The 26,524-nt window shown below is 33.1% G+C and overlaps 4 protein-coding genes across 7 annotated transcripts; 1 reads left to right on the plus strand and 3 right to left on the minus strand.

Annotated features, from left to right (window-relative positions):
- Nucleotides 1-577: 577 nt before the first annotated feature.
- LOC125052195 (beta-1-syntrophin) lies at nt 578-5,586 on the minus strand. 2 transcript variants are annotated; one of them, XM_047652856.1, is made up of 7 exons: nt 4,854-5,586; nt 4,019-4,213; nt 3,247-3,473; nt 2,848-2,933; nt 1,863-2,119; nt 1,491-1,681; nt 578-834 (listed from the first exon to the last, which is right to left on the minus strand). In XM_047652856.1, the coding sequence occupies exons 1-7, from the start codon at nt 5,347-5,349 to the stop codon at nt 727-729; spliced, it is 1,560 nt and encodes a 519-aa protein (XP_047508812.1). In that variant the 5' UTR covers nt 5,350-5,586; the 3' UTR covers nt 578-726. The 2 variants fall into 2 exon arrangements, with proteins under 2 accessions (XP_047508812.1, XP_047508813.1); XM_047652857.1 differs by having other exon boundaries at nt 3,259-3,473; nt 4,854-5,579.
- A 153-nt stretch (nt 5,587-5,739) lies between these two features.
- Nucleotides 5,740-10,955, plus strand: LOC125052197 (zinc finger protein 845-like). Its single transcript, XM_047652858.1, has 10 exons — nt 5,740-6,022; nt 6,174-6,302; nt 6,413-6,545; nt 6,744-6,887; nt 7,169-7,404; nt 9,241-9,365; nt 9,467-9,575; nt 9,736-9,888; nt 10,297-10,492; nt 10,761-10,955. The coding sequence occupies exons 1-10, from the start codon at nt 5,918-5,920 to the stop codon at nt 10,916-10,918; spliced, it is 1,488 nt and encodes a 495-aa protein (XP_047508814.1). The 5' UTR covers nt 5,740-5,917; the 3' UTR covers nt 10,919-10,955.
- LOC125052191 (tyrosine-protein kinase transmembrane receptor Ror) lies at nt 10,950-17,020 on the minus strand. The gene is made up of 4 exons (XM_047652849.1): nt 14,491-17,020; nt 14,283-14,425; nt 13,968-14,117; nt 10,950-12,953 (listed from the first exon to the last, which is right to left on the minus strand). The coding sequence occupies exons 1-4, from the start codon at nt 16,798-16,800 to the stop codon at nt 12,623-12,625; spliced, it is 2,934 nt and encodes a 977-aa protein (XP_047508805.1). The 5' UTR covers nt 16,801-17,020; the 3' UTR covers nt 10,950-12,622.
- A 4,217-nt stretch (nt 17,021-21,237) lies between these two features.
- Nucleotides 21,238-22,873, minus strand: LOC125052201. Of its 3 annotated transcripts, none has more exons than XR_007117417.1 (5): nt 22,660-22,872; nt 22,439-22,573; nt 22,220-22,367; nt 21,909-21,988; nt 21,238-21,785 (listed from the first exon to the last, which is right to left on the minus strand). XR_007117417.1 is itself a non-coding variant. In XM_047652864.1 (5 exons), exons 1-5 carry the CDS (start codon nt 22,714-22,716, stop codon nt 21,578-21,580), a joined length of 594 nt encoding a protein of 197 aa, XP_047508820.1. In that variant the 5' UTR covers nt 22,717-22,873; the 3' UTR covers nt 21,238-21,577. The 3 variants fall into 3 exon arrangements, 2 of the variants coding, with proteins under 2 accessions (XP_047508820.1, XP_047508819.1); XM_047652864.1 differs by having other exon boundaries at nt 22,220-22,358; nt 22,439-22,548; nt 22,660-22,873; XM_047652863.1 differs by having other exon boundaries at nt 22,439-22,548; nt 22,660-22,869.
- Between the last annotated feature and the right edge of the window lie 3,651 nt (nt 22,874-26,524).

The raw sequence follows: 26,524 nt of genomic DNA on the forward strand, positions 1-26,524 counted from the left end.
AAGAAATTGTATTTATACTGCTGATTATAAAATGTCGGTAACTTATCAGTGTAGCCATATTAAAACAATTTATTTACTTAAATTATTGAAGAAACTTGATAAATATTGCCATACTTCCCAACTATGGCAGCCTTTCTTAATATTAAGCAGGCAATTTTTTCAATAGAAAAAAAAAATTCAATGCCATTTACACGCAAAAAAACATTGTTACTATGATATGAAATAACTGTTGAGATATTGCCTATTGGCTATCCCAGTATTTTCTATTCGTTCACTTTTCGATCTAACCATCTCATGATGATGATGTCATCCTAAAAGGGATAATATTATCCAAAAATTATTATACTGATGTTTTTTTAAAAATCTGTCCAACAAAATTATGCAAAATAACAGTACCAGAGGGCGCAGGTAATTACAGTTGATTGATACTTTACACGTAATGGATGTAAATTACACAATGCCATAACATATTCCGAAGAATAAAGTGACATTAAATTAATAGAAATGAGTATGAACGATCGACAATAGTTAAAAGTTCACACGCTTGAACGTAATTTCGCGCGAAACGAAACGTTCTAATGTTAATTTTCTATGTCAATGTCAAATGTCAAATCTCGTCAATGTTCAAATGAATACTAGCTATATTGGCTCGATAGCGCCCCTAGCGGAATGATTTTGACCTAATATTCCTTATTCGTTACAAGTTCCTCGGTCGTCATCCTCGTGTTATAGCGGTTGAGCCGACGCTTCGGCCGGTAGAGAATGAACTCGCGCGGACAAGAGATTGTGCAGAATAAACACAGCTGGTTTTGGACTACCCTCCATGTCTAGTTCCTGTTGAAAAAAACTATTTTAAACAAATTCGTTGTGGTTGGTCTGTAAACCCGTGTAATAGAAGAGGCTAGTTTAGATTAAAGGAATTAAATTTATTGCTATGCATGCACCATACGCATAAAATGGTACTTAGCTAGGTACAAATCTCAGAACAATACCCTATATAGAATGTTAAAATATATGGGACCAAGAGAGGAGAGACTATCCTCCTTATTGATGCAAACTAATTAGGGAGCGTTCAAGTATTACGTAACGCAATTTTTGGAGATTATTGGACCCCCCCCCCATGTATCTCGCCGTAACGTTTTTCAGTACCCTAGTACAGTACTGTACTCAAGTGTAGTAAAACGTTTCGTGACCACCTTGTGTCTCTTTAGTTACTATTATGTGGTGTAAGTCGAAAATAATATTAACAATAACGCGTAATTCAATCCCCGCCCCGCATAGTAACGTTTTACAAAAGGAAAAAACGCGTTACGTGATACTTGAACGCTCCCTTAGTCCAATTACATTGTTTTCAATAATGTGCTTATTTGTCTTTTTCTGTGAAGCGGTGTTTATAGTCTAAGATCCGGCTGCAGGATTAGCCTCAAAAATATGATTATACGTGAAATAAATTACTATATTTGAAAAAATCATTTTCACAATATAATTACCAGAGTATCATCGTCGGCGAAGTGCAACCACAGTGCTGTACGGTCGTCGTCAGCGGAGGCTCTAAGGGCGTGCAAAGGTCGTCGGTAAAGAGCCCTCGCCCCACCACGGCCGAGGGACCCCGCTGCCTCCCACACGCATACTCCACTCGCACCTAGAGATAATCGCCCACAGGCGCCCCGGTATCGGCAACCTGTAAGGCAGATTTGATTTCCGCTGTACACCAATGTATTTTAATCTATGTGCGCAAATAATACCTGGTTATTAGTACTTATTTATAATTACGGCCCTAATTGAAAATAAGAAAACAGAATGCTAACAAATGAATGTGAATGTAAAGTTGTACTAAAGTTCTTTGACTGTTTCATACTTACGAAAAGTAAACTCAGGTTGTTCCCGCACTGCATGGTGTGCACCGTCTACCAGGGCACCTGCAACTTCTGCAAGGTCGTGTGGGGTGTCCGCCCGCAACGAACGCACCGCGAGTCCCGCCGGAGTGCCCGCTCGAACCCCGAGGGCTGCAGCCCCGGCACCCCCCCTTCGCCACCAGGCTAAGCGGGTCGCGGCCAGCCCGAAACACTCGCTGGCCGCACACCAGGCCTCAGCCGACCACGGCGCGGCTTCATATAGCCTTGACATACAAAATAAGCATACCGTCAATACTGAAGAAAAGAGAGCATTATTTATGAAGATTTCAGGCCCGCTACAAATTAAAAAAATTAAATAATGATTCTACTATTGTGAAGAATTATGAGTAGATGTTCTCACTGGAGGACACACTCCGAACGAGATAAGCATCCAACATATTTGCTCAAAGTGAAAGCACTGATTGCAGATGGAGAATATACAAAAAAAAAAAAAAACTATTTAAGTGATTTCGTCACGTCAAGAAGAACTTTAAAAAAATCATCTTAAAAAGTGTATGCCTTTAGTCATGAGTTCGTTAGTGTATGAAATATTTTAAACTATGCATCATTTATAAGACCTATTTTACTGCAAGAGGATCTTTGTAAAAAATTTAACTCACCGCACTAATAAATGTTTGTTTTATTATTTTAGTTAAAAACTTTTTTAAACCTGTATTTCATCATTTTTTTTTTCATTTAATGATTTAATTTTTTACGCTTGTATTTAAATGCGTACCACTTTCACTAATACGTATTAAGCTGTTATTATTAGAACTAGATATATACTAAATCTATTTAAACTATATTTGAATTTCTAATTTCTCAAAAATTTATTACATCTAAAATTTTTTGGGTATCTTCAAAACATGTAGCCAAAAACGATAATAAAAACAATCACTTTTTAAAGGCCAGTAACGCACTAATAAGAGATTGGTTAAGTCATTGAACTAACCTTAGTTCACGATCCGTAATGGCGACGAAAGTCGGCTGCCATCCTTCAGCTTCATCTGACTCATCCGACCCCGCTGACGCACCAATCTATACATTTTAATTCACATTTACTAGACAAGCGAAATCTTGGTTCTTAGTTTTAGTTTTCACTTCTTTTAATATATCTTTTTAAGCAAGAATGTACTACGTATTTGGCGCAGTAATTAAATATAGTACATAAAATATTTTAACACGAAAAGACCTGGAAACATACATTTTATAATTGTTATAAATAATAATGTAATAAATTCGCGTTTATAAACCGTTTATTTTCTTTAATAATCTTATATCTGTTACGTAGATATGTCCGGTCCCGCTGGAATGGGTCATGACGAGTAAAAAAGAATATCAGACATCCAACCTTAACACTTACGTCTTGAGGCGGTCTTCTGGCCAGCCAGCCAGCGTATCTCACATCTCCAATCAAAGGTCGTAGTCGTGGCCTAGCACGGGCCAAAGCAGCCCGGCAAGCCCTTCTCGCCGCCGCGTGAAGCGACCGATGCCAGCCTGAAGCTGTGTTACTACAAGTTGCTCGTAATGCTAACGCGTGAACGCCATCCGGGGAATAAATCTCGATAGTACGCTCCTCTGTAAAGAACACATCTATGTGTCAACAAAACAAAACTACACCACCGCTAAAGACGAGTAATGTCAATTTTATGATTTGATCACTAATAATTAATGATATTATTATGAAGCGGCTACCTCTACAATAATTGTGTTTATAACAGGTTTTTGCCAAAAAATCTTACTGTTAGCATTTTCAAGACTACCCGAGCAAGTATTTAGCAAAATCCCTGTTAGTGTTTTTTTAGTTTATATATTATTAGTTAGGTACTATATATTAATACTATTTAATGCTCACAATTATACTTAAACATTTAACCAAAACCTAAATGGAATTGGAAAGATTTTTTGCTATGGATTTTATATGAATTTTATAACATACCCTATATTTATATTTAATAAATATCAATGGTTAAGCTAATTTAGTATTGTTATATTCACTGATGATTGTTACTAACACTAGGAATACACATCAAAAGACTAGCCTAATTTACTGTAATGGATTGGATGTTAGAGTAACACATTAAATTGTGGTGTCAAAAACTAGACATAATATGAAATATTACCAGGATCGTGATGACGAAGGTTCTTAGCAACACAGGCCATTAACAGCGGTACATATCGAGTATCGGCGCGTCTGCGTCGAGGCGAAGGTGGCGATGGTGGTGCTTCCATCATATAGCCACGCTGTAATTCCCAACCAACCTCACTGATGATTGAGGCCTTGCGAAAATAAGGAGTCACCTCACGTAGATATTTGACTGAAAATTTTAGTTTATATATATAAAAGAACTTAATTGTCATTGATTATTTTTAAGAATAAAAATGCAATTTAAATATGTATAGTCTCTATCTGTCTCTGTGTTGAATATATCTTCAACTTAATTTGTGTTCCAATGTACTACAAATTATGATAAAGTCAATATGGTATATTTAATATAAATAAATATAATACAATACAACATATATTTTATAGTAGCTTCAAAATATAAAAATATATTATGCTTTAAAGCTATGAAACATGTACATGTTATAATAGTTATGGTGTCTTCATCTACACAATTAACATAGTTAAAGGTCAAATTAGTGAGCCACTTAAGAAATAGTTGGTTAATAGAGGTTAATTTTATAAATAGCAAAAGAGATTATTATTGCTATATTATCTCATTCATTTTAAAATCCAGTCTCTGTAATACATTTTTACCTAGACAGTAATTTGTAAATTTACTTATTCTATTAAAAAATGTACTAATTAATTTGTGTGGCTTTTTATCTAAGTATCTATTCTATAGTATTAAGCAGCATATTTTAGCTACTATCTCTAGCTATACTCTTATTTACAATATTACATATTATAATAGCTTTACAAAACTCAGAGTTAACTAAGTATCATATCCATACCTTCTAATTGAACCATTTTTCCAGCTCTTTTAAGTGCTTTTACTGCTTCTTCATGAGTTGCATCTTTTAAGTCTTCACCATTAACTGATAAAATAGCATCACCTACATATAACTGTTCTGTAAGATCTGCTGCCATACCCTTAAAGATTTTTGAAATGAGTATAGGCATATTATTCTCAATTCCTCCTTTTATTGATATACCAAGACCATTGTTATCAGATTTGACCACTTGTACAACTCTTTTTTGGTTTGCTATTGCTTCTGGTACCTCTGTAAAATCACTGTTTGGAGTTTCCACATTGTTATTATTTAAGGTACCATTAAGCGTAGTAGTTGCATCGTATCCATCATCTAAACAAACACTTAAATAGTCATCTTCAAGAGAGCAATGGACGCGATACCATACACCCCGAACAAGCGTCTCCAGCAATCCTGATCGTACACAAGTGGCATTAGGGCTTTCACTTCCACCACTAGAACCCCCGTTTTCCACCATGATTCAATCACAATAGTTCGTTTCAAAACGCAAGTTAGTCAAAGCAAGTGATAAAAAAAAACTCAAACAATATCATTCATAATCAAAACCATTTTTACGCATTATAAAATTATAAATGCAAAAGTTAAGTAAAAATATTGATATAATACTAATTATTATTTATGAAATAAGCGACCTATAGAAATATTTAGAAACAGCAAAAATATTCCAGCATAAATTTAAACATTATTTGATGAATAAAAAGTTATGACAATTGTTGACAATTGTCTTATGATAGACTACAGATTTTATTCCTAGCTAGAGGCACGATTTGTGTTTATTGTGTTTATCGAAACTGTCTGTGGTATTAAACACAAAACAAAAAAAAACTTTGTCAGTTGTCACCGTGACATATATTGCATTTGACTGGAGTCAGTGAGAACTGGGAGTTTGTAAATAGTAAATACTAGATTCGACATAAAAATATTAATGATCTAGATTCTTGAAACAAAAAGTAGAAAATATTACTTTTGTACCATCACACGTTTAATTCATAAATATCTTAAATGTAGGTTAAAAACAAAGCAAAATGGTAGTTTGTAGAGCATGTAATTTAGATAGTTCAGCAACTGCAGAGTGGGTTTTATTTGATGACAACATAATGCTATACTTTAATCTTCTTACCAATCTAAATGTAAGTATACTGCTTATATATGTACTATATACAGTACCATTAAATTTTCGGGCTAAATACAAATTAAGTAAACCTATGAGATTCTCCATTAAATTGAAAATTGTTATCATTTTCATAATGTTTAATTACTGTAGTACAATTGTTTTTCCAGGTACATATAGATGATGGATTGTCACAACATTTGTGTGAAACATGTAACAATATAATTCATCACTTTATGGAATTCCGTGATAGGTGCATTTCCGTTGATTTTAGCCTAAGAAATAACTTAATTTGTAAGGTAAATAACTGCAAATATTTAGTTTTGGAAACTTAAGTAGAAGTCCCATGTGTAAATTACCAAGAGCAACATTCTTTATGTCAGAATATAAAATAAAGGGTCTATTTAAGGTGAAAAGTGAATTGGATATAATTAATGATGTCAAGCAGGAGAATTCAGATTATGATGGAGACAAAGCAAACTATGATGACTACACTGGATTAGGACAAAATGATGAAATGTACAAAGAAGAAACAGTTGATGGTATGATTTTAAGAAATTGTCTTAAAAGAGTGTAACTTTGTTTGTAAAATCTATTTCTTAAAGTATTGAATGAAAAGCATAGAGTTAAGAATCAGAGAAGTAATAATAAGAATCACTAGTTTTATGGCATTGTAGATTAAGATTTTTCATGATTAGTACTTTGTAAATCATTAATTTACTACTTTAATTTTTTTTAAGATCAAAACTCGCAGTATACAAGAACAAGAACATTGAAGACTGTTAAACAACAGCATTCAATAAAGGACAATACCAAGGCAGTAAATCAAACCGACCAAAAAACCAAATGCAAAGTTAAATGTAATACAAAAGGATATAATTGTGGTAAAAAATATTTTTCAAAGTATAAAAAGAAAAATCTATCTTTATGTTCAGGTCAAACCACACATATGTATTTAGACTCACATAATTTTCAAGTGTATAAAACCCTTAAATAAGGTATATAATTATTATTTAAGGTGTTTTTTAGTAGTACTAATTTTACAAAAAAATCAATCCTTTGGCACTTTGCAAGTTTTCAAACTTCACAGATAATATTTTTTAGATTGACAGTTTGTTATTAAATTTACTTTTAATGAGTAATTTCGAAATACACTTATTTTCAGGTTTATGCTTAGAAAGTTTTAAGCATGATTTAGCACTTAAAAATCATTTAGATATGCATAAAATTAACAATAACTGCTCTATATGCAATAAAAAATTTACAAACCAATATCAAACCTTAGCACATAGAATAATACATTTACCCAGCGATGAAAGAAACTGTTATATGTGTCGTAAAAAGTTCCATAAAGAACATTACCTTGAATACCATTATAAGAAATACCATTCTAATGAAGCTGTAAGTAATTTTGTTTATTTTGTATTTCAAAGATTTGATTTTGTTATCAAATTCTTTATGTTTAACTGTATACAATTGCCTTAAGACAGTCTATATTATGGTAGGGGAGCCCACGATGCTAAATGGGGATTTACTCGAGCGTCGTAGAGACCTATTGGGATGCAAAGCTTAGATAAAAAGAAGAAAAAAATGTTATATGATAAATTCCTTTTCATCGGTGGGGGAAGCGGCTATAGATAGTTAAATATGTAAAAAAAAACTGTTGCATGGACATACTCGAGCGCGTCAGATATTGATAGCATCTATGCCCTACGTATTTTTAATAATGTACGTATGTTAATCTGATCGTTTGCATGATGCGGGTGGTTGTATTTAAGGGTTGAAAATTAAAAAAAAAAAAATTATCGAGCGCGTCAGATTTTCTAAGGGAGTGTTAAGTGCACCAAAAAAAAGCTCTCATTCACTAATCTGACGATTTCGATGGGACGCAAACCCACAGCCATTTTCTTAATTTGCAAAAAAAAATCGCAATTTTGAAATACTCAAGCGCGTCAGATTAAGATATATGTGGTTCATCTTTATGTTCTAAACGTACTGTCTCATAATCTGACGATTATCTAGAGGGATTCGCCTGATCTGCCAAAAAAAAAATAGAAAAACGGTTCACCTAAAGGGACATTCCTGCAACTTCCCCCTAATTCCATTCCTGGGCGCTTAAAATTGATATTTTGAGCTCGCTGAGTTCAAAGAAATAACATTTCTATGCATTTGAGCTCTCCCAGCTCGAAAGTCTGATAGAAGTTTCATAGAACACTATTTTTGGAATTTTCAAACCGCAATAACTTTTGAATGGATCAAGCAATTTTCACGCGGTTGGCGGCATTCGACGCAGTTTTATCATCCTCATAAATGATTTTACAATTTTAATTGATCGAACCACAAATTTCGGAGTAATCCCGAAAAAACACTTTTTCGGGTTTCTTTCGTGTACGATATCTCTCGAACGAATCAACCGCTTTTGACCAGCTTGGTGGCGATCGACGTGGTTTTTCAAGCTCAAAGGCGGATTAGTTTTTGAAGTTGATCGATAAAGAAACCACTAAAAAAAAATATTTCTTATTTTTTTAAGATTTTTCAAAATTTCTCAAAATCTATCGGTCCGAATCGGTTCAAATTCACAGGAAATGTAATTTTGAGGGAAATATTTAGAACGGCGTTTAGTAGATTCCGATCGGTTTAAGGAAATGTAGGCATCACGCAGCTGCACGCATTTAACTTTATCGACGAATTTTTGTTATTTCGGCTTGCGGAAATCGTCAGATTATATATTTTTCATTATTCTTGAATTATTTCCTTCAAAATAAAAAAAAAATTAGCTACGCTCAAGAATGTCGAGATGACGTTTTTTTTTTACAACTTTGTTGCCCTCCCCTTTTTTCCGTCACTCTCAAATTGTCAGATTAGTGGAATATACACTTTTTAGGATGTAATTAACTCACCCTACCCTAATCTGACGCGCTCGGGAATTTCTGATGGTCAATTTTTTTTTACTAAACTGATCCTGTCTCCTTCACGTGCGGCTTTATATATGGGCCTCATATTTTGTGGAGGTACTTAACCGGGTACAAGGTATCCCCCTATATATTAATCTGCCGCGCTTTAGTAAATCCCGAAATCCCCTCTTGGGCTCCCCTACCATTATAAAGTTAAATGATTTATAAAACCAAATACAATGCAAAATAATAAAATTCAAAGTACACTGCATGTACTGATTACTGGAAAATGAGTATTAACACAACAATAGGAACCCATTAGTCATAATTAGTTTTTTTCCAGAATACCAATATAGAATGTAAACAATGCAAACGCGAATTTCGTAATCCAAAAAACTTGACAAGACATCTGTTGAATGCTCATAGTGATACAAGAGAAATAATGATTTGTGATTTCTGTAAAAAAATGTAAGTATCTATTTATGTTATATGTTGTATAAGTTTTATTTAAAATTGTTTTCATAAATACTTTTTATTTAGACAAAAATATATTTTATCTCTTTTTTTAGATACAACAGCAAATATAGATTAATTTTACACATTAATATGCATTTAAATAGACGGCAATGGAAATGCAAGAAATGTGAATTTTCAACTAACTTTCGGTCGTCTCTTCGAGTATGTACCTCATGATGTAACTTTATTTAATAGTATCTCTGCGTATTTCACTAAAAACAAATGATAATTATTAATTACAATGTTATAATTACGAATATTTTAATTTTATAATTCTATGTATACTAACGCACTGATAATATAAATTATAATATATTTTTAGGTGCATATTATTAATAGACATACAATAGGAAAGGTAATTTGTAAAATTTGCTCGAAAGCTTTCCCAACTCAAGAACACTTTGAAAAACACAAATGTAAACCGCGGGATGGCGACGATATTTGCCCCATTTGCGGGAAATCCGGAATTAAAAGAGTGAGATTTTATTTTCTACTGGTCATACTTAAAAGTCTATATTTTTAAACTGAAGTTTGCTTTTGTTAACACTAATCTTAAATAAAAAAAGCAAGTGCCCAACCTTATAGATTGCCCTTAGACGTCTGTATGTGTTTTGTGATCATTTTCTCTTTTGTAACTTTCTACTTTAGGTCTAAGGCACGCATTTCCTCACGTTTTCTTTCACCGTACATGTGAGAGTTAAATGGGCTCATTGACAGAAGGCTTTCTGTCAGTGGACAGTTGGAGACTTAGTTCAGACCTATGACCACAGGGATGTGTCGCACGTTGCAACCATTAGGCCCACACTGCTCTAATCTTAAATAGTTTTAAATTATAAATTGTATATATAGTTTGCTACATTTTAACAATAAAAATGATTTACAGCTGCAAAGACATATACACAGCCACACTACGGATCGACAATTTAAATGCGACCGTTGTCCCGCCGCATATAAATCCCGAACTGCACTTCGTGTCCATATTGATTCTCATGATGGTTTACGACGGCTTAAATGCGAATACTGTCCGATGACATTTCGCAGTGGTCCAGTTCTCATTAAGCATAGACGTACGCACACAGGTTGGTATTGAGGTATAGACATAAACCAAACCTTTTATTATTTTACTTTTCATTGCATAAAAAACTTAAACGATAAGAATAAACAAATCGACTAAAACAAACAATCATTCATTCAAGTACTCTTTCGTCACTTTGTCAATTTATTTTTATGTTCTGATGACAAAACTTATGGACATGAAAAACTGGAGAGTCTCGTCGGCCTTTTGTAATTAGCAGTATCCGAGTAATAAAGAACTATTAAATGATATATTACTAAATTTTATTTTAGGTGAGAAACCGTTTGTGTGTAAAATCTGTCAAAAAGGCTTCACTGGTAACTATAACCTCAAAGTGCATATGAAAGTTCACGGTATTACAAACTTGATTGTCAAAAAAAACCAAGACGGACAAATTGCAAAAGAATCAAATACATTTTCTTTTACATAATTATATGAGGAAAGTAAATAAAAGAATGGAATATTTGTATAAATTGTTTTAATTCGCCATTAATACAGTTTACACCTGTGTAAAAAATTAAATTTATCACATACAAAAATGTCTTTGGCAAGTACTGAATGTGTACAGGTTGTAAACATCAATATAAATAATAGAAAACTATGAAAATCCCACAAATATGCACACGTTAATTTATAAGCACTATATTAACTATAACTATTATACCTATGTATAATAAATATAGTTTATTAGTAAGGTACACTAGTATAAAAAAAAAATAGTTGTTCCTTCGCTTACATCAACTTTGCCTAGAGAATTGTTTAGAAGACAAAAATCACAAACATAAACTAAAATTTGGAAGAATAGATACTAGTAACTTAAATAACCTGGCAAGTTTAATTTGAGCCGATTAAAAAATACGGATTTGGCAGTGCTTCATCAGTTCTTTTAAACCAATTCCATAGAATTCAGAGTTTATTATTAGTAATACAGTTTACTAATGCAATAGTTGAAAGTAAGTGCCAACAAATATTTGTAAAGCTTCATTTTTAATACAGAGATATAATGTGCAATGTGCTTTTTACAAAGCATCAGTCAGTATACAAAATTAAAAAATAAACTGAACACCATTAAGGACATCTTAGGAACACTATTTCCGATTACTCGAACATTAATCAAAGTTAAGTACGCTAAGTGCTACTTAATTTTGATTACAGTATTAAAAACCGGCCGTAATTCAGTCGAAAAATAATAAGTCACTATTCTTACAGCTAGGCGGAAAAACTTAACAAATTCTAGAGATAAATTTTTACTAATGCTTTGACGATTATGTGCAATCTTAAATAAAATTAAAAACGCAGGTGCTCTCAACATTGAAAGAAGTAGTTTATGTGTACATTTAAATTTAATATAAATTAAGCAGAAGTTTTTGCAAATACATATTTGCAAACTACTCGTTTGTACTAATATAGTACGTAATACTGTATATTCCAACTGCAATATACCAAAAATGCAGTTAAGTATGGCTGTATCAGTGGGATATTTATTACAAATATTAATCACCTGTGGTACTGGAATAGAACTTTTATAAGGAATATATACTCCTACAACAGAATATTAGCAAGTATCCTACTCAATACCATAGCTATTTCAATACTGACTTTTGGTCCTTCGAAGCGCTTCTGAATTATTTTAGAGATGTTGAAGTACAAAAAAAATAATGTAACCAAAATTCTAAAATCTATACAATAAATAAAAGGCGTTTTCTAATACTAATCTAGCGAGTACTTAATAAGTTATAATTTTCTTAAATCTAAGTCAAAACCTGGCTCATTATTATTACTATAAAGAAAACGAACAAACAGGATTTTCGAATACTTTACCTTACTCACTCATTATCATTTTCCCCTATTGTTTAAATACAAAAGTACATACATGCCGTTAATATTAAGTACACCATTACAAACATTAGACATAAAATGATTTTAAATCGCACATGTACGAATATTCCTGAAAATTGTATTGGTACAGATACAGAAAATTAAAATCACACGGATTACTGTGTGATATTCATAAAATCAAATTAAATAAGACATTTGAAGATCAAACAAATAACATACAACATTATGAGTATCAAAGTCTAATAATAATATTCCAACAATTCCAAATAAATAGGTTGTGTTACTCAACACAGAACTATATCTCGTTTCCAAAATGGGAGTTAGGTATTCTAACAATTGTATCCTTACCAACTTTATCAGTGTCAATGAGAGAACCAGAACTGTGTTTCTTAGTCTTAGGAGCAAGAGGAGGTACTTCACTGCAAGTTGAGAAATTATCGTCCCCCCTTGAACTCCCCGCTGTGCTGAATTTCTTTAAACTGCCTGTGGCCAAAGATCCATTTGAAGATGAGCAATGAGGTGGTATAAGAGGCACTTTCTCAGGCAAGTCTCGGCTTGAACTTGGCTTATAACTACAAGCACTGTCTATCTCTGGACACCCTCCCATTTGTATCCACTCTTGAATCCTACCAATTAAGACAAATCTTAAGAATATAAAAAACATATAAATAATAAGTGAATTGTCCTTTTATGGGACACACTTCAGTAAATCGTAAGCCTTTAACACTTTTATATAGATAATTAAAGAGCGAATTAAGCTCATTCACCGTGTTACATGCACGTAGTCGCCAATTTATATTCGAGTGAACAAATAAGCGTGTAAAGGCCAGAAGCCAGGAACATTCGCGGAACATAGGTTAAGGAATAACTTTATTTCTCATAAGAATTGCATACATACTTCACTTGCTGAGAAACAATATGTAAAACTAAGAATAATAATTAGAGCGCACAGATGTACGTATATAAAATAACAAAACAAAACAGCAACAAAAATGTGGATAGACATAATCAACTCGATCAGTCAACCAAGCAAAACATAGATGTTCGAATTGCATTTTTTACTTACTAACGGTAATGTGATGAGCAATAGAAACTACAACCTTTAAGATCAATAATTTTTTACCAGGATTTGATCCACATAATTTTCAAATGGAAATATAGTATACTAGTGGACCCAACAGACGTTGTCCTGCATGATATTTCAAGCGATTAGTAAAGCAAAGTATGAAAGTACCGACTGCAGCGCCATCTGGCGGGCTGATTTGTGAATCTAAACCATTCCCAGATCCCCTTGAACACACACAAAAAATTTCATCAAAATCGGTCCAGTCGTTTGAGAGAAGTTCAGTGACATACACACTCACAGAAGAATTATATATATAAAGATATTAAGCAACTTTATTTGAACACAAGCTAGTAATCGCATGCTTATTAATCTAACATTGTTGATTGATTTGACCCAGCGGAATATGACCTTTAACCAAATCCTGTAATATACATTATATTTATTATCTTTGTCTTTTCTTTAGCGAGCAAATGCCAATGGGAACGTCGTATTCTGCCATCCAAAGTACAGCCACGTGAAACCGAATAGTACTTTTGAACGAATGCAGGTCTGAACTATAAAAACAGGGACTAACCTATTTACGATTTCTTCAAAGTTGGGTCGTCTTAACGGGACATGTCTCCAACATTCAGTCATTAGAGTATACATAAGTTGCGGACAAGCAGTTGGTGGAGCTAATAATTCACCACCTCGTACCATGGAGATTACTTCTTGATTGCTGTATCTGTATAACCAAAAAAGTTAAATATGAAAAAAATTGATCATTCTTTAAATAAAGCAATTGCAACTTAGAAGTATAAATTCTAGTATAAAGTAAGTGATTTATGAAACAAGTTTTACAAATAAGATGCAAATGTACTATCAAATTACATGCCACTATGTTACATACCCATAATATGGTTGTAATCCATAACTATAAATCTCCCATAAAACAACTCCATATGACCAAATATCACTTTCTGTTGTAAATTTGCCATACAGAATTGATTCGGGCGGCATCCACCTGACAGGAAGTAAACTTTTAGATTGCACCTGTAAACATTTATAAATGATTATCCTAGTAATTTAATATATATTTCTGTAGAATAAAGACTTACTCTGTAATAATCTGAACTGTAAATATCTCGAGATAATCCAAAGTCTGAGATTTTAACAACAAAATCATCAGACACTAAGCAATTTCTTGCTGCCAGATCTCTATGAACATAGTGATGGGAAGCAAGATATTGCATACCGGATGCAATGTTATAAGCTATATTCAGTAATCTCATTGGTGGCAGCCCTTTACCAGATGGAGGAGCTCGACCCATTAGAAACTCATGCAAGTCACCCCGGGCCATGAATTCAAATAACATACATAAAGGCTCCTCTCTTAAAGCAACTCCAACAATACAAACTATGTTTTCATGAGTCAACTCTGAAATTAGGTCAATTTCTCTTCGAAAATCTGCTTTTGTTTTAGCAGACGCATTTTCTTTGAGTGCTTTAACAGCCACATACTGTGTATCGCCATTCTTTTTAAGAGCACCTTTATAGACTTTACCAAAAGCTCCCTCACCCAACTCCTCAAGAAATTTAATTTGTGATAAAGAGTATTGTGGAACTCTGATTACACCATTGCCCCTAACATTTCTTGTCAAATGTGGCTGGCTACCATTATTCTGATTTGTTAATAACTCATTCATTTCTATAGGAGAATTAAGTCTTGAATCACCATAAATATTTTTATCTGCATTTGGTAAATTAATGTCTCTTATAGTAGAAGCACTTTCTTTCTTTTTACGTTTCATGACACATCCAATAGAACCAGAAATAATGATGATTAGAAAAAAGAAAATTGCTAGTATGTATATCCAAATTTTATGAGCACATTTTGGAATGTCACATAATTGTTCAAATTTTCCATCATTATCTACAACACACCAGGGTTGGGACTTTACCCCGCCGGGATTTCTGCAATAACTGTGACGACCAGCTAATTCAGGATGGTCTGACATTTTAACTATCATTTGTTTAGACCAGGCCACACAAGGCATACCATTTAAAGCCACATTAACTCGACCCAAATACCCACTCCCATCTTCCCAATAGCACTCATCATCTGATACAATTAAAGTACCGATACCAATTTTTAAACATCCAGGATCGTCTTCAGGCAGATCTTGACATTCTTCTAAAGTTAATTGTTTGCCAATGTGCGGATGTCTCTTAGCAATAGCATATTCAGTCTGACAAAGTTCTGTTTCTAATATTTCACAATCTTGTTTACAGACTCGTTTTAATACTGTGGAGTTGTATCTGAAGTTGAACATGTCTATTGGTACATTAATATTATTTGCTAATTGAGGTTGAAATCCATTTGATAAACTATCATAGTATATAACTTTTGGTATGCTGTTATTATTTATTTCAGAATCAGATTGTAGCTTAAAAATTTTCTTAGCTTCATTAAAAAATTTCTTATTTGTAGACATGGGGTCCCTGCAAATTGGAAATGTGGAGTAGCAAAGACTTGGCACTGCATACTGCTCACACTGAGAACTGATATCATTGGAATATTTTGTTACTTGAAATGCTTTAAGTAACTTTTCTTCTAAAACAGCTTGGGTTGTATTATATGGTATATAAACAAACTGTCCACTTAAATGAGACTTGCATACTATTCCAACATACTCTTGACAAATTGGCTCTAAGTATTTTATAACAGAGGAATTATTGTTGGGAGTATCCTCTCCTATAATCATACCTTCAGACACTAATTTTGGTGTCGTTTTAATATCAGCAATATACTTGTTATCATCATCATAAGAAAATTCAAAAGAGTTATCTTCTTTTGAATTTTGATCATTCTCAGTAGAATCATTTTCAACAATTAGCCTAGATGTGAACTTTTTTTCATAATTCTGTTTAATAACACAAGTGTAATTTCCACTATCAGAAGGATGTAAATTAATTATTTTGAGAACTGTTCTAATAGTACCATTGGTGTTGTCAACTTCAGTCAAAATGTTGATCCTGGTACTCTCAGCTAATGTTCTGTTATACTCTTTCAACCAATATACCTTCACATTCTTCATTAGTGTTTCAACAATATGGACTGGTAGTTCTTTTGATGAAGTTTCAATTCCACCTTTATTCTTGGTGAATTTCTCAACTTTAGTAAAGTTTAAGATAGCTTCACACTTTAACTGAGCATCATTTCCTGGACGCTTTCTAACAAGTGATGGACGAGTTTTTGGAAAATAAATATCGAGTTGTATAATCCATCCTTTTTGTTCAGACGAAGTATTTGGTTTCAGTAATGATTGAGGGCTACTCTTAGATAAAATGGGAATAACGTTGTACAAAATTGTAACTATTACAAACTGGAAGAGTTTCATGTTAAACATCAATAATTTTGCTATCATGCAGTATTATCATTTTGAGTCATACAGTTCTTGGAATAAGTTTCTGGTTTATAATATTATGCCCATCAGAATCGTGTCGCCGTTAGAGAAGCACTTATTTATTATTAAAAACATGAGAATAGAAAAATTAAAACACTCGGTAATGTATCGCTACACTATTGGCTAATGGCTATAGAAGTTTTATATTTTACTAAAACGTCAATTAAAATTGACAAAATGTCTTACGTCAAATAAAATAGTAAACAATTTATAATTCTGTGGTATGTGATTGTTTTTTTCAAAAGAACAATCTCTCTCAATTGTTTAATAAAGTTAATCCATTGTATGTTGTGGCCGTTGTGACATCGGTGAATTTTTATTAAAGTTCCTTTCTTATTAATATTTACACACATTAACATGAACAGCTACAAACTTGACAAAACATCGCAAATTATCGCCAACAAACTGTTATATAGTTTGACGATTTTTTGATGTTGTTGTGTTTGTCCATGTTTTGATAAATAAATAAAAAATTGACATAAAGCAAATACCAAAAATAAAAGACTAGATATAGCTATTTTAACTATTTCTGACAAAAATGGGTGTCTAGGGTTGTCACTGTCCCAGCCAACTAGCTTAATTAGCCGTTCAATTACCAGCCTAGCCGTTTAACTAACGGTCTGAAAGACATTCAGCCAGTTAATTAAACAGCTAGGCAAATGACTTGGATCGATGACGTTTCATTACTTGTCTAGCCTTTTGACTGTTAATTTAAATTTAATTCCACTTTCTGCCACTAAACGAAAAATTTACCTAACCTTTAGTAAAATTTTTGAAAGGGTTATTTTAGATCAACTGCAAAGATTTTTTAATAAACATAAATTATTACATAACAAACAGTTTGGTTTTACAAGGGGTCGTTCGACCACTGATGCCGGTGTTGAACTTTTAGGCCATGTTTATAATGCATGGGAGGATAAATGCGATGTTTTGGGCATCTTTTGTGATTTGTCCAAGGCATTCGACTGCGTTCTTCATGAAACATTAATCAGGAAACTGCATCACTACGGAATCCGGAACGCCTCTCTGGATCTTCTCACTTCTTACTTAAGTGATAGGATTCAAAGAGTTGATGTTAACGGGAAAAGATCACCCGGATCCATAGTAACAATGGGTGTCCCCCAGGGCTCTATTCTTGGCCCGTTTTTGTTTCTTATTTATATTAATGACTTGCCTTACCTCATAAAGGATAATCTTGATATAGTGTTGTTTGCAGATGACACTTCACTTTTATTTAATCTCAAACGTCAGCAGCTGGTTACTGACAATATAAATAGCGCCCTCGCAAAAGTAGTTAACTGGTTTAATGTTAATAACCTACTTCTTAACGAGAAAAAAACTAAGTGTATTAAGTTTACTCATGTTAGACAAGTAAAAACTAGTGTTCTCATAAAGGGCGAAGAGTTGATTCCTGAAGATACCACAGTGTTCTTGGGCATAACTTTGGATGCCAAACTTCAATGGGGCCCCCATATATGTAGATAAATTGTCGAAAAAGCTTAGCGCTGCAGCATACGCCGTTAGGAAAATTCGTGATTTAACTTGTTTAGAGACAGCCCGTTTAGTTTACTTTAGTTGTTTTCATAGTGTGATGTCGTACGGTATTCTGTTGTGGGGAAATGCCGCCGATATTCAGACAATTTTTGTTTTACAAAAAAGGGCTATTCGTTCAATTTACAAATTAAGTCCCAGACACTCCCTCAGAGATAAATTTAAAGAAATTGATATAATGCCTTCTCAGTATATCTATGAAAATCTTTTGTATGCTCATAAAAATATCAATTTGTTTAAAAAATTCAGTGACGTCCATAACGTGAATTCTAGAAATAAACACAAATTTGTTGTTCCTACAACCAGGCTTAAAAAAATAAGTGGTTCGTTTAGATGCCAATGTATACGTTTTTATAATAAACTACCTAACCACATTCAAGAACTAAGCATTAATAAATTCAAAAATAGTATAAAGCGGAAACTTTGTCAGAAAGCCTTTTATACTGTCAAAGACTAGGTGTATTGAGGACAAAAAAGGCTTGGGATTGAGCTGCTCCAATAAATTTGCACAATTAATGTTGATTTAAATACCTTTTTACATACTCTATGTACAATGAAATGAATATTTACTTTGTAAAGTATTATTTATACAATTTTTTATTATTGTGAATGTGAAGACTACGTGGATCATTGTTTTTTATTTATTGAATCCTTTTCTCAGTTTTAGTCATAGTCTGACAGTTTGAGTAATTTATGCGGCCTACCCAAATGTCTTGTCTTTGTACTTGACAGGTCCACTCAATCTGTGTGGTTCTTTCCTCAAAAGACCATTTCAGACTACAATCTACATGGTCTTCACATAATCTTGTTAGTTATGTCTGGACTTTAAAAGAGACTGTGACCTCTGAGTTTGTTTCGGCGTTTCTTCTGAGAGTAGTCAGATAGGAAACGTCGATCTCATCTAGTTTAAAAAAAAAATATGTTTGACGTGTAAAAGTGTTTGTAAAAACCTACTTACAGAAATAAATCATTTATCATTTGAAACTCTGTCAATATGGCATCGGCAAACCACAACTTTGATGGTGTTTTCCAAATTTTCATGAAAAACAAATACAATGGAAGAGTGTAGTGACCATAACAATGTGAATTTAGGTAACGATTTAGAAATAATTCGTCGCCCGAATTAACAGGCCAGCCGTTTAACTAACGGCCTGAAAGATATTCAGCCGTAGCGTTTGTTACAACATTTAATAAACTGGCTGGCTAATGCTTAGGCCATTTGTACGATAGTGTTAATATTTGGCAGAAATAAAAAAAGATAAACATATGACATAAAAAATATTTCTTTTAAAATTAAATTGCTTAAATCAAATTCAGGGTTAGATTTAGAATTACTTCACCCGAATTTGATGATACTGATTATGTAGGTGTCTCGGGGGACCTCCAAGTGATTTATTATTTTTTTATTTTTTATTTATTTTGCTGCTGGAGTTGCGTCTAAGTATTGAAAAAAAATATTTAAAATTTTGTGTAAAAATTCTCACCGATTAATAAATAAAAACAAATAAAATTTAATTTTGATATTGGCAGCCTTATTTCATTTTCACAAAACGCGAAACATATATGGTGGTTCCCACACGTACCTAAACTTTTGAGAAGTTTTTATGTTAGTCACTTTCGAAAAAAAATTAATTGTACTGTAGAAAGAGATACTAATTAATATTTTACGTTATGAAAGAAATATTCTATAATGTGCGTTTTCCAATTACAGAGCACAATGCGACTCAGTGCCGCACAATGCCGCATAATGCTGAAGCTTAATTGGAACGTGAATTAGTTTTCAAATGCATCAGCAGAGTGCGCTAAGTCAGTGTTGAAAAAAAAAATGTTCTGAATATAGTTAGCAACCTCATTAATGTATAAATAATGTGGTTAACAATAATAATTGGTTGAAAACTTTTTACGCTTTTTTAAATAATCAAATTATTTCATTAACATTTTTTTACTGAAATAAGAGAAAACCTTTAAAGAATATAAGGTTTAAACAAGCTAAATTAACAGTAAAATATATAGTTTCATGTAAGAAGTTTACATCATTTACGTTTCGAGTAATTTTTTTAAAATGATTTCTAAAAAAATTATATACTTTTTCAAAACCATTGCAATGTTTAAAAGTATAATCCTGTAAAATAAATTTGTTTACAGATCCAAATTTTAAAATAAAATTGTATTCATATTTTAAATGTGGAATATAAAAAAAGTAACTTTTTATACCTTCATCCATACTTATATTTTTTTTTAAGCAGTTTGTAATAACTTTATATATTTTCTAAATCTACGACGAAACGAAAGCCTTACAAATTTTTCAACAATAAATAATAATATTTACTAACGAAAATTTCGATAAATGCCAAATTAATGAAAAACACTGGTCAATTTTCTGTCACTGTGTTGGTATTTATTGCGAGAAGCACGAGAGAGCATTAGTTTCGAGAGTGCTCAATTGTGCGAAGCGTTGCTGTAGTTGGAACATTCAACGTTGAGCATTATGCCGCATAATGCGCTCTAGTGCTGTAATTGGAAAACGCACATAATAATACAAGACTTCTACACAGATTAAACATAAGATACTGACTTATCTGTAAATACTCTCTGGATGTTTTTCCATTATGGCCATACTACGCTAAAACCTCAAGTTTTGCTACAAAATTTTACACATATATTCTGAGGTGCCGGGGCTGGCAGTTAGATTTTAAGGCCTAAATAAATAAAAATTTTGACTGTATATCTTTGAATATACACACGTCTGATTTTTGCACCAGCTAGATAATAGGAAATATGGTTCAATAAAAATGCAGTCAGATTTCATAGGAAAAATACAAGTAGGATGTAAACATGAAAAAAACCTTGTAACTGTGATATTGTTGTTATTTTTCACTAGTTCACAACACTTTCCAGTTTTAATTAAATTAAAAACATTTTATCCACAATGTCCTCAAGATCTGATGTACCTTCACAAAATATTTTTGTTTATTGTTAGAAATCTTATAAAAATACTAACTGAAAAATTAAATAAAATGAAATAGTGAATTTTAAATAAATTTCAAAGATATATTAAGCTAAACCTGACCCTCCTGACACACAGGCTTTGTTTATCAAAACAGATTTCTTCTTCTATTTCATCACATCAAGTCAAGTTGCAGTCATCAATTGATATTAGTCACAATTGTTATGAAAATTATTTTAACTATGTTTCATAAATACGTTTCATTTTTAATCGCCAATATTCTTCCTCTAGTCTCATTAAGTCAATCCTTTTTTCATGAATCTCCTTCTCTTGCTGCATTCTGGTTTCATGCAGTTGCCTCTGTTGCCACATGACTTCTTCTCTGCTTTTCTTTGCAAGGAGATATATTTCATGTTCATGGTCTTGATTACAGCAATTTGATTTCAAACTAAAAAAAATAGGAAAATGTACATTAATTTTAACTATGTATTGTGTCTTATAATAGCAAGGAAAGCAAGAACAATAAATAATACTATTTTACACTACATGTAGATATACATTTCAAACTTACCTATTTTTCTTTTTAGGTTTTTTAGAGGTACTTCCTGCTGAAAATACTTCCCGTACAGTTGAAGCCTCTGGTTCGACAATCTAATAATAAAATTAGCATTATCAAGATATAATTTAATCATATAATATTACATTAAACATTATCTATTTAAAATCAAATTCACATTCAAACTCGTATCACAGAAATATTCATAGAAAAAATTTACTTGTCTTATTTACCTTTACTTCCTCTTTGAAGAAATTGAAATCTAAACATTTTTATAAAATAAGGTTTTGCCAAGAATTGTAATATAATGTCAGCCTTATACTTACCAATTCCACTTCTGGTAAAATAAACTCGTTACTAGTTGAACTACTATCTCTTCTCTCATTAGACATACTTTTAGCCCTAGTTTTCATGTTCCTCCATTGATTTAGAATTTGGGGCAAATCTCTTTTATTACGTGAAACTCTGTTGAAACTATAAAAAAATTAAAAGTTCCACATTATGAATATCAATTTTTTTAAATGTGTGAAGAGAATCACACACACCTAGTCACAACCTCCTCCCATGCCTTTTTTTTAGCGGCATTAACTTTAGTTGTAGTGTCTTTCTTTTCCAATATTTCAGCTCGCTGCAGCGCCAAGGTTCGAAGGACCTCCTACATGTAACAAAAATTTGTAATGCTATTAAAGTGACATGTATACAATGGGAAACGGTTGAATCAGTTAGAATGCAATATTATGATGAACTGCAACTATAATTGATTTACTTTATCATAATCATCCCAATTGCTGGAGCGTACACGTTTATTTGTTGATTCATTCATTTACTCTCTATTTAAGTAAAACTAGGGTCTAACGCTAACGAGAGAAAAATTAGTAAACAAAAATAACATTAGTCAACCGATAATCATTCATCGTTAAAATCACAGAGGAGAAAAGTCACAACACTATAAGGTATCAACTACAGACTACTAATACAGTTGACTGAACACAGACTGATAAACTTCTTACCTAAAACTATCAGCCATAAACTGATGTCATTGTCAATCTGTTTTGTTAGTGTCTTTGTCAATGTATCTAAAGGTGCGTACACTGTTTGCAGAAAAACTTAAGAACCTACATATTCTGTGATAGTAGGTACTGAAGATCTTTCCGGTTGTATCACAGCAGCGTCACCTTCTTCATTACGTAAAGCTACTGTGCCCACTTATATTCGAGGAATAAGAGCAGAAGCACTTCTCGACACCGGCATAAATGCGAATGTATCTGCCAACTGTTATCCTATTGCTATTAAGTCTCGAAGGCACAACAAAGAGGATAGTCAATTTATTAAAGAGTAGATCAGAAACCTTATAGCGTAGGGGCCTCATAGCCTAGCAGTCTTATTAAGTGAGGGGTACCGGGTTCGATTCCCGGTTCGAGGGCAAGTTTCAATTTAATTTAAATTTGTTCTCGGCGTTTGGGAGGGTTGTGCGGTACCGGGCGAGTGCCTAAAAACCGCACATGTAGGACACGTTCGAATTTCTTAAGACTAGCACGAATTATAAAAAATCCTATACTTGACACTGGCTAATGCATAAATCGTGCCAGAGCCATTAAAAAAAAACCTTATAGCAGAGGGCGTGATTGAAGAAAGTAAATCACCGTGGAGGACGTACTAATAACAAAAAGCGATACTCATAGAAAATGCCTTCTGATTGATTACTCTCAGATAATTAATCGTTACACAGAACTCGACGCGTACCCTTTACCAAACATTGAGGACTTAATTTCGAAAGTGGCAAAGAATACATTTTTGTGCCTAATAGACCTGAAAAACGCGTGTCATCAAGTACCTATACTTAATTAATATTCTAGGCTATAGTATTTCAAACCACATAATTAAACATGACAGTAAGCGACTCAAGCCACTGATTAATTTACCTCCACCTAGCGATTTACCGACCTTAAGAAAGACACTCGGCATGTTCGCACATTATTCTAAGTGGATCCCAAACATCATCAAAGATATACATAAAGAAATACATCAAAGATTAGTAATAAATTATCCACCTCAATTATTCACAGTGAACAGAAAACTCGAACAATAGTCGAGTCCGTAAGAACTATGATGCATGCTCACAAGAAGATGCCTGATACATTATGAGCTGAGAAGGGGTGGGGGAGCTGTTTACATATTGAATAGGATAGTTCTTACTCTTGTAACAAAAGTCCTTTTGAACTTTGGTTTGGAATAAAGCAACAAATCAAACATCTCCGGCACACACATGTTTTGCACATGTTCGAAAGAAGATGAGATCTTACGTTTGCAAATTTAAGGAATTACATATTTTGACTCTGGCAAGTCAATACATTTATGAGAATATTTTGTATGTGCGGAAAAATATAGATATCTTTAAAAAGAATAGTAGCTTCCATAATTATAGTACTCGTAAAGGCCGATTTACATTATCTTAGTGTTTAGGATAGTGCTTTAGGATAGTACTTTAGTTGAAACATGTAAACGCTACTTGCTTTAGTACGGTTCTACTTGACTTTCAAGTTGAATCAAAATAGAATCGCTTTTTATTTTTGTTTCAAGTGATACCCCTCCCGCGTCCGCGCACCCCCCGAGATCTTCCCTCGTTGTGTGTAAACACGTAATTTAGTCAAATCTTTAGGAGAGTTCATAAGTGCCCTGAAACGCGTGCGTGTTTTTTGATTTTTAAAGATGGCTAAACGGTCGGAAGATACAACTATCAAATTTGTGTCTGAATATGTTGTTCACGAATGTTTGTGGAACGTTAAAAACAATTTATACAAAAACAAACCGGCTAGGCATTCGGCATACAATGCCGTTTATTCGTGTTTATTATTTATATTTAGTTTATTTATTTCGAATAAAATCTCGTCTTCTATTTGTTCCATAACTACAGTTAGTATTTTGCGTAGAATAGAGCGTATTTGCCGATACTCTACTGGAAGAAATGTAAACGTTCACTCGCAACGCACTAAAGCACTAAAGAACTTGCCTTTCAAGTTGTACTAAAGCACTCTCCTAAACACTAAGATAATGTCAATCGGCCTTAATAAAGACAAAATTAGCGCACCAACCAGAAGGTTGCATAAAAGGAGTAATTCTTTCCAAGGCAATTGTATACGTTTTTTCAACAAAATCCCTAGTCAGATACAAGCGTTGTCAATAAATAAATTTAAATCGTACATTAAAGTAAAACTGCTTGATAAGGCTTATTATAATATAAATGAATATTTAAACGATCCTAGTGCTTGGATATGATTTGCTCCAGTATATATTATAGGTAACACGACTGAATCTCTCGGCTGCATATACAGACTCTGGTGCGATCGTCAACATCCACGACTGTTTTAATGTAAAGTGGGAACAAACCGTGATCCATGTGGTATCCAATTATTTCAGTATTATTATTATTTTCTTATGTAGCCAAGTCCACATTTCAAGGATCGTCATGCTCGCTTAAATGTCATTGCTTGTGGCGGCGTCCATGCGTCGGGATGTCTCTCTCCCTAAAATATGGCGAGGGGGCCGATGGCTGGCCATGCGTCTTACTCGTGAACGGGTGCTACTTGTGGTGACTGGTTGTACTTGAATTCGTGTATGCGGTGATGTTAATTATTTCGACTATGTGTTTGCGTGTCGTTCCCACGAGAATGTAAGTGCGTGCTCCTATTTCACCATGCCTCCTGCTGATAGGGGACAAGTCTTTGTTTTTAATTTATGTTATTATTATTAATTACTTTAGATGTCATGTGAAACATGGTGTAATGGTTGCAGCTCCTTACAAACGTTGTGTAAAAAAAAACATGGCGATTAAAAAGAGTGGCGGAGAGTTTATTGCCAGTTCTTCTCTTCCGTTCTACGCCCTTGATTTGAGAACTGGCAGTAAATGTAAAATTAGAAGCATTAATATGTATTTCTTTAATGACGAATCACAAGTGTACATTGTGTTACCTACGTGAATAAATGATTTTTGAATTTTTGACGGATAACCTATTTAACATAGATAATATGTATATTACTTTAACGAACGAAACTGAAGAGATATACATTTCGATTAGAGAAGGAAATAAAACTAATGTGATTGATAATGGTATATCTAGTGTTCTTCCAAATTAAAATAATATCTAAACGAGAGATAGACGAACGTTATATGATTGTAGCTATCTACGTGGACGAAGGTCTTCAATTCATGTTATTGCTACATCAAGCCAAGAACCCCGTGACGAATTTCTTAATGAAATTAAAGGAGAGTTTAAAAATAACGGTTAAATCAGCTACTTCTTATCTTGGTATGGAGATTGAAACCGGAGAAGGTGTTATTGCTATTAACCAGTCATCTTATGTGAAAAAGATACTTAAACGTTTCGGAATGGAAGTGTTAAACTGATTCCACGCCCATTATCAAAGATGTTTCACATAATCTTGTAAAGAGCGATAGTTTTATACATCAAATATGCCAGAGCACCAATTACAGGCAAGTAATTGGTGCTCTGGCATAAGACCTGATATAGCTTATGCTGAAAGTGTAGCGTCTAGAATCTTAGTAACGTTTGTTATTTATTTTTGATGCTGTTAATCTTGCGAAATCTCTTGTACGAAATATTGTTTGTGCT

Source organism: Pieris napi, chromosome 9 (genome assembly GCF_905475465.1).
Source record: "Pieris napi chromosome 9, ilPieNapi1.2, whole genome shotgun sequence".
Taxonomy (NCBI): Eukaryota; Metazoa; Arthropoda; class Insecta; order Lepidoptera; family Pieridae; genus Pieris; species Pieris napi.